The 12,076-nt window shown below is 46.0% G+C and overlaps 1 protein-coding gene across 1 annotated transcript; it reads left to right on the forward strand.

Annotated features, from left to right (window-relative positions):
• Positions 1 to 5,267: 5,267 nt before the first annotated feature.
• Positions 5,268 to 9,123, forward strand: LOC120649513 (E3 ubiquitin-protein ligase RHF2A-like). Its single transcript, XM_039926326.1, has 9 exons — positions 5,268 to 5,481; positions 5,687 to 5,870; positions 5,953 to 5,999; positions 7,487 to 7,549; positions 7,632 to 7,731; positions 7,848 to 8,185; positions 8,280 to 8,387; positions 8,470 to 8,720; positions 8,810 to 9,123. Exons 2-8 carry the CDS (start codon positions 5,739 to 5,741, stop codon positions 8,678 to 8,680), a joined length of 999 nt encoding a protein of 332 aa, XP_039782260.1. The 5' UTR covers positions 5,268 to 5,481; positions 5,687 to 5,738; the 3' UTR covers positions 8,681 to 8,720; positions 8,810 to 9,123.
• The last annotated feature ends 2,953 nt before the right edge of the window (positions 9,124 to 12,076 follow it).

Genomic DNA, 12,076 nt, shown 5'->3' on the forward strand with positions numbered 1-12,076 from the left:
CAACTTGCTTAGCAAGTACAAGTGACTCATTGTGCTTTTTGAGCAAGTCATTGTACTTGCCAAGCAAATCGGAGTGGGCAAGCTCTAACTTGGCACGAGTGCTCTCAAGAACCTTGACTTTACCCTTTTCCCTCTTGATGACGGATGTATACTCATTAATGAGGTTAGCAAACTCATTAGGGTCAAGCTCATCATCACTATCATCTTCACTCTCACATACCTTAGAGTTACCTTTGGCCATGAGGCACATTGGAGGTGGAGGTAGTGATGGTTCTTCATTTGTGAGGGCGATGGTGACTATGTCTTCTTCATCACTTGACTCTTCGCTTGATGAGACATCGGTCACCCACTCTTGTTTTTCCACCAAGAAGCTTCTCTTGGTGTGCCCTTTCTTCTTTGGGAAGAGCTTGGTCTTCTTGTCATGGCTCTTTTTCTTCCCAAGTCTCTTGTTCTTGTTTTTCCTTTCTTCTTCTTCATCATCGCTTGAATCATGGCGATGCTTGCTCTTGTTGTCCTTGTTTCTTTTGTCCGGCTTGGGGCAATTTGGACGGATGTGACCTTTTTCTCCACAATTGTAGCAAATTTTGTTCTTGACATCCATTGGCCGGAACATTCCCCTTTTTGAGTCAAAGTTGAAACCCTTCTTGTTGATCTTGTCATTCAAGCGGGTGAACTTCCTCATCATGAGAGCAACCTCTCCATCATCTTCAACATCGGATGAGCTTTCATGATGATCATCTTCTTCATTGCTTGAGCTTGAATCTTGCTTGATCATCTTGAGCTTGCGGGCTTTGTTTGCCTTGGTCTTTAGAGCAATTGATTTGCTTGAAGTTGGCTCTTCGAACATACCAAGGATACTCATCTCATGAGCGTGAATTTCGCCCACAAGTTCTCCTACTTCCATTGTGTCAAGATTCTCCTTTTGAAGCATAGCATTGATGATGTTATACTTGGACTTCGGGAGGAGCATGAGAATCTTGCGATTGATGGAGGCACTGTCAATTTTGGATATTTCAAGTGCATTAATGTCCTTGACAATGACATTCAAGCGAGAGTACGTATCATTGCAATTTTCATGAGCTAGCATTTTAAAAGAATCATACTTAGCTCTAAACAAGTGATATTTTTTCTCACGAACTTTAGTGGAGCCTTCATGAATTTCAATGAGTTCCTTCCAAATATCACTTGCTAAGTCCATGCCATTAACTCTAGCAAAGACTTCCTCACTAATGGCCTCGAAAATTGCATTTCTAGCCTTGGCATTCCATTTTAATTGTTCGGTGGTGGGAGTTCCGGTGAACCCGGTCTTAGTGGCCAACCACACTTCGGGGGCAATCGCATCAAGGTATGCGGCCATGCGAACTTTCCAATAAGCAAAGTTCTTGCCCTCGAAGTGAGGCGGCGAACCACCCATCTTGGCCATACCTCTAGGCGGTGAAGCCTAATGATCCAAATGAGCAACGAGGCTTTGATACCAATTGTAAGGATCGATGGACCAAGAGGGGGGGTGAATTGGGCCTTTTTCAATTTCTAAAACAAAGTAAAGCAACCTTAACCTATGCAAAGCTAGTAGGGCACCAATTCACCAACCGGATAACTAAGCTACCTACACAAGCTAAGAGAGATAAAAACAAAGTAAAGCCTAGCAAGGTAGAGCTAAGTTATGATCTCTAAGTCAAGCACATGAGTAAATTGCAAGAAAGAAAATGCTTGAATAAAGAGAGTGGACAAGAGACGACCGGATTTTTTCCCGTGGTATCGATGTGTTGGCACACACCCCTAATCCACGTTGTGACACTCTCAAAGAGTCTTGTCACCTCCCTAGTCACCGAGACGAGGGCGCTCACTAAGAGTCTCCGTTCACCATCCCGGCGTGGTGGAGATCAAGCCACGTACAATCTTCTTCTCCGGGCTCCCACAATCCTTGGCAAGCTCCGCGAGAAAACACCTCGATCACCAAGATCGCCTAGGTGATGCCAATCACCAAGAGTAACAAGCTAAGGCCTTCACTTGAGCAAGAACCGATCACCAAGAACGGATGCACACTAGCTTCTCTCTACTCAAGTCCTTAATCTTGCTTCTTGATTGATTGAATGCACAAGTATGTGAATGATGAAGCTCAAGGTGGCTCTTGACTATAGTATGAGTGTATGGATGTTGCCTGGTGTCAAGAGTGGGCGAAATGACCCATTGGAGGGGTATATATAGGCAGCTCACACAAATAGAGCCGTTGGAGAAAAGCTGCCAGAAAACTGCGTAGCGCCGGTTAATCCGACGTCCCTCCATTTGTCATCGTCGGTTTAACCGGTGAATGTAAACTGCCTCTTCTGAAAACTAGCCGTTACAACTGGGGCAGATTAACCGACGTAGCATCGGTTTAACCGGTGAGTGTAGTTGTCCATTGAACCACTGAAAAACCAAGTCTCTGGACAACTGCACCGACGTTAACTCAAACCTATCGTCGGTTTAACCGGTGAGTACAACTTTTAAATTCCTCTGAAAAACCATCTCACTGGTCAATTGCACCGACGTCTTGATTCAAACAGCGTCGGTTAATCCGGTGAATAGAACTTGAATTTCCCTGGAAAAACCAATTCTGGACTAATGCACCGACGTTAAATTCAAACACGTCGGTTTAACCGGTGTATTGAATTTGTCCAGACTCTGCTGACTTCGTTTAACCGACGTATAGAAAATTGAGAGCGTCGGTTAAACCGGTGTATAGACTTTTTCTGATTTTGTCTTTTCTGATTTGAGTCTTGAATGAAATCCAAATATTCTTGAGATATAGTTTGAGAACCACTTATTTGAACTTCTAGAAACCTGAGTGACCATAGTGTGCATCCATTTTCAAATGATCATGTCCATGCTCAAGTTACTTAGCCTTAACCCCTCTTAATAGTGCGATCACTACAAAACTATAAAACCTATACTGACCTAAGTGTCCTTCTCAACCTTATGACACTTAGGACTAGAAAGATCCTTAGTCTTGACATAAAATTGAGTTGAATACCGAGATCGCCTTTTTGAATAATGAAATTGAGGGGCCTCTTTTGACATATGACCAAATGAGCGATAATGATCTATTAAGCTGCACAAACTCATTAGTCACAATAATGGTTGTCATTAATCACCGAAACATACCTTGAGGGCCTAGATGCTTACACCAGGGCAGGCCGGGCAGGCCGCGCGCCCTGCACGCCGCGCGCGGAGCTCCCTGCTAGCCGCACCCCCAAGCCGGGATCTGCAGCACAGTGCCTCAGGCCACTGCCCCCATAGCTGAGAGAAAGGAGAGGATGAGAGAACTCGGGGCTCAGATCTGCTTGGAGGAGAAGAGACGAGGATAAGGGTTATATTTGTCTTTTCGCAGGATTTTTGTTATTTTTCTAATCGTTTTATTCGGGATGCACCTCACGGTGTTACGAATAGGGGTAAACGGAGGCTTCGTATTGAAACAGTAAGGGTAAAAATGCAAAGTCAACGAAAATAAGGGTAAAATCGCAATTGGGGTTCAAAATAAGGGTAGAATATTATGGGGCTTTGAGTGATCGGCTAATGAATTGTAGCAGAGGAAGCAATGAGTTCTGTTTTGCTTTTTATTGTCACAGAATATTATAAGTTATGTGTCTTTGTGTTAATATCGAAGCAGAATTTGGTCATTGCTATGTAAATTTAGATTGTTTTTGTGTGAAATATATGGGGCTTGTTTAGAATTTGGTGGTGAACTGGGGATTTGTTATTTGTCTTGTGTTTCATCTAGGCTGACTAACACACTAAGGTAGCAACAAAGGTAAAATGGCTTCTTGAGTTACATGTTTAATGGGGTAATCATCACCATCTTCAGCAGGGGCATCCATACTACAATTACACACATTAACCACTATCTCCGCACAACTCACTTGCGAACCTCTGACCAACTCTTTGTAAAACAACTAATCATTCTCACAACCAATTAGCATCATCACATAGTGAGACATTTCCTTTCCAGCATCAAACCTACCACAAAGTTTTAACTCTATACACCCATTTTCTACTTTGAATAATGAATTTACTCGACCCATTATATCATCGAATGAAGGTGCCACATCAAATCTTGCTACTTCTTGCCTCATTCTTGCAAACTCTCAATTTTCTTTAACCGTCCCACCCGAAAATAAACGAACTAAACGATCCATCTACACATATATATATACACAAAATGACCAAGACAAAACTTTACTATTATAACTACAACATATTTCATTACTCCATACATGAAGAAGATAATATAACTATGTATAGCATAACATAAGAATCTTTACCAAAATACACAAAAAATAGATTTGCTACTATGAGGATTATTCACACTTTATAACTCTTCGTACTAAAAAAATCTAAACAACACTATCACCTCCAAAATGATATATGCAGCAATTATTACACGATATAAAAGTGTCACCATCGTTCAATTGCACGATACACCACAACTAATTCTACCCGATTCGTATTCAATCCTCCATTTCAACTCAAACCCTACCTAAACTCTAGCCAACTCAAACCCTAACAAATCCATAAAATGGAGGAAAACCAATTGAATAGAGTGAAGGAGGTACCTTCAAGGATCAATTTCCCTTCGTTTTCCCTTTCAATCCGGTGAAAGATCGAGTGGATCTAGAGGGGGGATGGAAGGGCGGCGCCATAGAACTCAGGTCGGGTGGAGAGTGAAGAAAAAAAAAAGAAAGAGAGTTGGAAGAAGATGTCGTCCGACGCCTATATCAGGCTGAGTCGCGCCACGACGCATGGCGCGACTCAGTCGCGCCAATGCATGTGGCACGACTCAGCCTTGCCACGTTAACAGCCTGGCCGCGGGGGTTTCCAACATGGCAGCTTGGTGTCGCCAAAGCATGTGGCGCGACTCTTCATCGAGTCACACCACAGAACTTGACGCGACTAAAAAGACTAGTTTTTGAAAATTTAGATCTGCATGTGTTATTATTAAAATATTAGATTAAAAAGGATTAAAATAAAAAAATTCTCTTGCTTTATACGGTCTCACAATAATTTGCCCCAAGTAGTGCTCAACCAATCACCGAGGACGTGCCTTACATACAGTCACGGGTGGTGGCCCACTTGCCAATATAAACGCGGGCCCGCACCTCGGTGGGAGACCCGTGCGCACGCCTCTCAATTTTAGCAAACCCCCAGCAATAACATCACTAGATAAGGATGGCCCACGGTTCGTCTGCCCCATCCGTCCTTGGCGCGAGGGGAGGCGGAGGGAACGACGGGGGCGGAGGAGAAATCGTTTAATCCCCCCCCCCCCCCCCCCGGTCTCCGCCTCGTCTCCTCTCGCCATCGCCCACCGCCCCCACCCCCCGGCGCAGGCGCGAGGGCGACGTTGCCGGCTCGTCTTCGGCGACGGAGCGGAACGATTCCACCAGGGCCAGGAACTCTGTCGTTTTCGTGGCGTTTGGTGCCTGTCCGTTGAGCGAGCGGGGCCAGGTGCCCTCCCGATTCCACTCCGCATTCGTTTCCCATCCCCCGTTTTCTGGAGTTTCTGGGTGCAGTTTTTGGTCAGATTGGCTCAATTCTGCGGCATTTACTGCCGTTTGGCCAAATCTGTTGCGTGGGATTCGGGGGGATTCTCGATGGTGTTTTCTTTTCAATTGATAGGCACAGGAATTTCACCAGAAATGCGCGTGTGCAGGAACCTTTCTGAGAAGAGGTAATCGAAGTCCGTTTGGTCCCTCGCGGCGGGGATGGACGAGAAGGCGAAGATGGAGAGCAAGCTGTCCTCGGCGGCGGCGTTCGTGGAGGGCGGCGTGCAGGACGCCTGCGAAGACGCCTGCAGCATCTGCCTCGACGCCTTCTGCGACAACAACCCCTCCACGGTCTGCTGAAATTGAGCCTTGGTTGTTTGTGATCGATGCGCTTATTGTTTCATTTTTGTTGGTGCTGATGTCTTCTTTGCAGGTCACGAATTGCAAGCACGACTACCATCTCCAGTGCATTCTTGAATGGTAATGTTTTCTAATGTGTTTCATCCTGCTGCAAGTTATGGTCCTATGCTCCTATGTTAAAGTTCTCGTGACGCCATGGGCGGAGCCAGGGCCCGTGCTGGGCGTGCTGCAGCACTGTCCCGGACTGGTTCATGCATATAAATCTCTATAGTAATTAGGTCTAAGGTAATAGCATTTAGCATAAATTTAATCAAACTAGCACTTGTTCGTCGGTTTAGCCCGGGTTGGAGTGCATTTAGCTCCGCCCCTGCGCGACGCCTTTGTCCCCTTTTGCCTGCGAGTTCTGAACCTTATGCAGTTATGCTTTTCGACCCATGTGCGACCCTAAACCCTAAACTCATAATAGCTCATTCTGCATTCTCTTGATCACTTTGCACCGCAACATGTTGCCTTCTGTGGCATAAATTATGACACCACTCCCTGTGTTATGTGCTTCATCACTATGGCCTTATTTAATAGAAAAGACCACACCAAACAACTTCTATTTAGATGTGAGTTTATGAAGTAGTGGTGCTTCAATCTCAGATTTTCAGTATTGCTTCCAATCATTATGCAATTTGACTGTGATAATCTTTTTTCAGAGTTCCAGGTACAAGGCTCTGGCCCATTATGTGTTGCAACAGAACCCTCTTACATAGTTTGCAGTCAAGGTTCCCCGTATGTTAGCACATCAATCAGTGATAACCCAGCACTATCAATCTATCACAAACAATTCAGCAGGAAACACTCAGCCTTACTGAAACCAGAAAAGCAGCAGCCGTTTGCAAATTGCCACATTATCCCCCCACCCACCCACACAAAAAAACGAGCCAGAACCAACTAGTCTACCAAATGGGATGGAATTGAACCTGTGTTCTGTAGGTTCTTATTTTTATATTCTCAACTTGCCTACACTAGTTGGGAACACCGAATGATCCTGCTGAACATGCCTGTCTCACTTTTAGCATGCAGTTATGATAACACATTGCAGAACATATGATCCATGCCCATGCAATATTTCAGCCATTTTCTTTCTTTTGGATGGTTGATTGTTGCAGCGATTTTCAGTACTAGCTTATGATTCAACGCATGATTAGTTGACTGAGTTGGAAGTCATTCTGTAGCTTGATAGCTTTTTTATTGAGTTTGTGCCATCCGTCCTAGAATCATAGTTTTGTTGGGGAAGTTCTTAGCATGAGATTTCGTTCTTAGCTTGTTATGGTCACTGATTCTTGGGATTTGTGCTACAGTTTCCTTGAAAATGAGGTGGAACTGCATGTAGTATGTGATTTCTGACATTGAAGTAATGCAGAAAATAACATCGTATGGTCGATTTAGAATGCAAGCAATAACAATACATGCATGATTCGTTCTGGTTGAGTAAGGTTGATTGAATTGAACCAAGTCAATCTCCAATCAATATGTACCAAAATTACTATTATTGTTGCCATGCTTAAAGTTTCATTTCATGTTTTTTTCAATGTGTTCTGATTCATATGACAATCTAGGTGCCAGAGAAGCTCCCAATGTCCAATGTGTTGGCAGCCTATCAGCATGAAAGATCCTATGAGGTGAAAATTTGTCATCTATCATGTTTATTTGTTGAGCTATAGATATTGTCTATTTCTCACCCACACTTTTGAAGTACTGCAGTCAAGAGCTGCTGGAGGCTGTTGAACAAGAGAGGAACATGCGAGCTAATCGTTCACATAGTACTGCTCTTTTTCGGCACCCAATGCTGGGAGATTTTGAGGTGTGGCATGCTTCTTTGTTCACATTTGAGGATGCTTTCGGTAAACTGTCAATGTTTTGCTCTGAATGTACACTTGTCACATGTACTTCTACTAATATCACCATTTCAACTTTTAGATTCCTGTAGGGGCAGATGATGCAGAACTCGAAGAACGCATCATTCAGCACTTGGCTGCTGCAGCTGCAGTGCGTAGGTCACACCGGCATCATAGGAGAGATGGGCACCGCAGCAGATCAGGAGCAAATAGTCACCCACAATTTCTTGTGCTGTCAACAGATGAGCACACAGCCTCAGGCCAAGATGCGGATTACGGACAAGCCCCTGCTGTAGTTTCTGGTCGCCCTTTAGCTACTCTTGTTGAACAAGAACGCACTACTCGAGGTTTAGAGGGTGCTATCAATCCACCCCTCTATTATTCTACTCCTGCTGATAGTAGTGGTAGATCAAACAATAGGTACTTTCTACATCCGTCGATACTATGCTTTTGCGCTTTTTCCTCACTATCATTGAGCCTTTGCTCGTGCTAATTGATTGTTATGATTGATCAGAATTTCTGGGATGCAGTCTACACCTGTTGATCAAGATAGAGCAGGACCATCCGATTTACCGTCATTCTCTGACACACTGAGAACTCGTCTGCAGTCTGCTTCAATGAAGTACTCTCCAAACCCTCAAAACTCATGACAAATGGAACATGGGCATGTGCATCTTACCTGTGGACATTCTTGACAATGGCAGGTACAGGGATTCTATAACCAAGAGCGCAAGTGGCTGGAGGGAAAGGTGGTTTTCTCGGAGCCACACCATATCAGATATCGGTTCTGAAGTAAGGAGGGAGGTCAACGCTGGGATTGCTGTAGTATCTCGCATGATGGAACGGCTCGATACAAGGGATGGAAATGGAACAGGGCCTTCTGCTACCTCTGCATCAGGATCCGGTTCTCAGTGAGGGAATGTCCTTGGAAGAACTGGTTCAATTGTTAAGACAGGTATGTGCTCATGATGTTCCTGCTGTGCAAGCAAAACTTCTACTACACAGCAATGCAGACTGACTGCTTCGAGATTTGTCTTGCTTCAGGCCCGAAGGAAAAAAAAGGCATCTGTTTCAGAGCTCCTGGGATCCAGCGATGCTTCATGATCTCTGTTAGGTCCATGCTTCAGAAGTTCGCTGAAGCTCTTGCGTCCAGGTCACGGGAAGGAACAGCAAATGTGCTCCCGCTCGAGACTTCAATACGTTTCCCCTGTGTAACATATCCAAAGGATGTATCTAATGAGACGGCTGTAACTGTAACAATACGAGTGTTGGTGGTGCAGTTTATGTTCACATCCATAAAAAAATACTGTACCAATGGATCGTTTCTCATGGCAAACTCGCTGTCTGAATTTTTTTCAGTTTGGTACTTTGGTCAAACAAATACAAGAGCACATGCTACACAAGGAATGAAGTTTTGTCATCGACGAGGAATTAAAAATTGCACCCCCTGGGTCAAGATTTAACTGCATAAGATTAATGCGACCTTCACGTGGCCAGCCCATCCCAATTCCTCCAACCAAGAATTAACACTATCGCACGTGCAAGCCCGACAAGTGATGGGCTGATGGTTCCTTCTGAGCACATACGGAGCCAAGAGTTAGCAACAGGTGCCAGATGATGATCTCTGAGAGAACAAGCCGGTCGGTCAAGATGAAAAAAAGAGTGAGCAAAAGCAGACGGTCCGGGCAGTTTTCTTAAGAAAAAGGAAACAAAAAAGAGACAAGATGAAGGTGCCCCAGGCAAAAGCATCAGAGCAAGCGCGCGCGTAGCTTGTGGCCGCGAGGCCGAGGTGCGCGCGGTTCGTAGTTCGTTTCGTGTCCTTTCCTCGCTCGCCGTCTCGCCTGCCCGCCCGCGTCGGCGTCGCGTGCCCTCGTACCGGCCCCATCGGCGAGCCCCCCGGCTCCAGACGTCGAGCCCGAACCCACCGGCACCGACGCTTCCCCCGTCATCCAGCGGCGCGGTGACGGACGCGACCCCGTGCCCGGCCGTGGCACATCAACACAACTCCTACGGTCCTACCCGTGACGAAACGACCCGGCGCCTTCGGGATCGCCGGTCTCCGCCGCATCTGGCCTGCAGGGCACTGCTGGAGACGGACCGGCCGCGGTCAGGCTTGGCCGCTCTTTCTTCCCGTATATGCGCAGGCCGAAACTTTTGGGTGGTGGTGACCAGCGACCAGTCCGTCGGTTGGTTCTGTACGCCACCACCTGGCAAGCGTACAAGGTAGCAGTAGCGCGAGACTTGTCTTGGCTTCAAAGGAGGAGGCAGCGCAACTACGAGCGCACCGCGTCGTTAGTAAGTACTCCGTTTTAAATAATAAGTTGTTTGATTTTTTTATTCTAAATTTGATTACTCGTCGTCTTATTTAAAAATTTATTCAAAATATTATTTTTTATTGTGGGTTGCTTTATTAATACAAATTCTTTAAGAATAACTTAAATTTAATTATATTTATACAATTTTTGAATAAAACGATTGGTCAAATTTAGTGTCAAAAAAGTAAAACGATGTATAATTTAGAACAAAGGGAGTAAGTCCGAAGAATAGCGTGACCGGAGCAGGAACTTCAGCGTACCCATTTCAGCCGGTCTTTTTTTCTCAAAAAAAAAAACAGGGCGCGGAAAGGCAGACGCTAGCACATTGTTAGTAACTGTGAGACGGAAAAGTACTTGGTACTGGAAATCTGTTGGAGGCTGGGAAAACAAGCCGTCGAGGCGGTCGCTTAGCGTGGAGAGTAACCCACGTCAGGCGACTCCGACGACGCCTCAGGCCAAACCATCGGAAAAGAGACAGCCCACTTCACCCCTCACAATCCTCCTCTCCCTATGTGACAAGTCAATAATTGAACAACCAAAAAGTAAAAAACAAGCCACCACTAATCGCTCGACGCAACACCTGGTTATCGTTAACAAAAAAAAAGGCAGCCATGATTTTGTCCTGCGTATTTGCCGAGTATATTCTAGGTTTCTTTTTCTTTCTTATCCCTTTCCCCCCTCGCGAATGTGTGAAAGGTAAGGAGGCACACGGTACGGCGCTGTCCTGCGCGTTTCTTTTGGGTGCCGCACCCGCACCGAATGATCATCGCCGTCGCCGGCGATCCGGCGATGGGGACCGTCCAGCGAGAGGCCTCGTCAAGCCATGTTCCGATGGCCATCAGGGAATTAGAGTGCTCGATGATTCCCGTTGTACATGCCGTGCAACGCCGAAGAAACGACGTGGCGGTCTACGCACGGCGCGCCGTACAGTACAGTCGGTTTTCCTGTTAATTTTTACGCAGACCAGGGGCACAAGACGGTACTGCTTTGCCAGTCGACGAGATGCCGTTGAAAAATATTAAACGAGTTTTAGTTTTATGGTAGACCGTTGGATCGCTGGCCATCATTAGTCTAATCAGAAGGGTAGGATTATTAGTTGCGGCCTAGCGGGTGAGTTGTCTTTCTCCGAGGGACATTTAACTACTCGTAGCCGTACATGATCGATATGTTTCTAAATCTGATCCTGTTTTTTTTTTGAAGGAAACTGATCCTGTGTATTGTAATTGCAACAAGCACATTGCTTCGGCCTTGCTCCTCATTGACTCGTTGCGGGTAAACGAGGGCGCTTTGAGATCATCAGTAGTTAGCGCGTCGTAAATGCAATGCGAACGCAAGCACATGCCGCAGCTAATAAGCTCTCATGCACTTGTTTGACCTTTAACCATAAGAAAAGATACTATAGTCTATCTAAGCATGATAAAAAGCTCGTCTCTTCTTGATCCGGTTCTGGTGGTGGCACCTACAACTACCGGAACGCCTTTTTTCCTTTCTTTCTTTCTTTTAATCTCCCTCAGAGGAAGCGAGACGCACTTGACTGCCTGCTGAGCGCCTGATCAATCATCATAAAAGCCTTTTGGGCCCTCTGCTAGCACCGACGGAGTGGCAGTAGCTAGCGAACCGAGTCCATTTTAACACGGGGCGGAATGAGATCGATGAGCACGCCAGCATGAACAGGAATCATTCCCTCACGGAATTTGACGGACAGACTACTGGTACACACGTTGCAAGACAAACTTTTTGCCGCAGCTTTTTAACCCAAAATCTCCGTAGCCCCGTGCGGGCTTGCATACTCGTCCGTCCTCCCATAGCTTAAGCTTACACTGGAGCCCGTGACGCCGGTGAATCCCTCTCCCTCCCGCCAACGCCAAGCCGGCCAGGGGCTCGAAAAGCGCGGGCGGGCACCGTGAAAAGTGGCTCAAACCAGCGGAAATCCTCGCGCGGCGGGGGGGGGCAGAAACAGCTGCAATCCGAGGCATTGCCGCGCTCGGCCGCCGCT

Source organism: Panicum virgatum, chromosome 9K (genome assembly GCF_016808335.1).
Source record: "Panicum virgatum strain AP13 chromosome 9K, P.virgatum_v5, whole genome shotgun sequence".
Lineage (NCBI taxonomy): Eukaryota > Viridiplantae > Streptophyta > Magnoliopsida > Poales > Poaceae > Panicum > Panicum virgatum.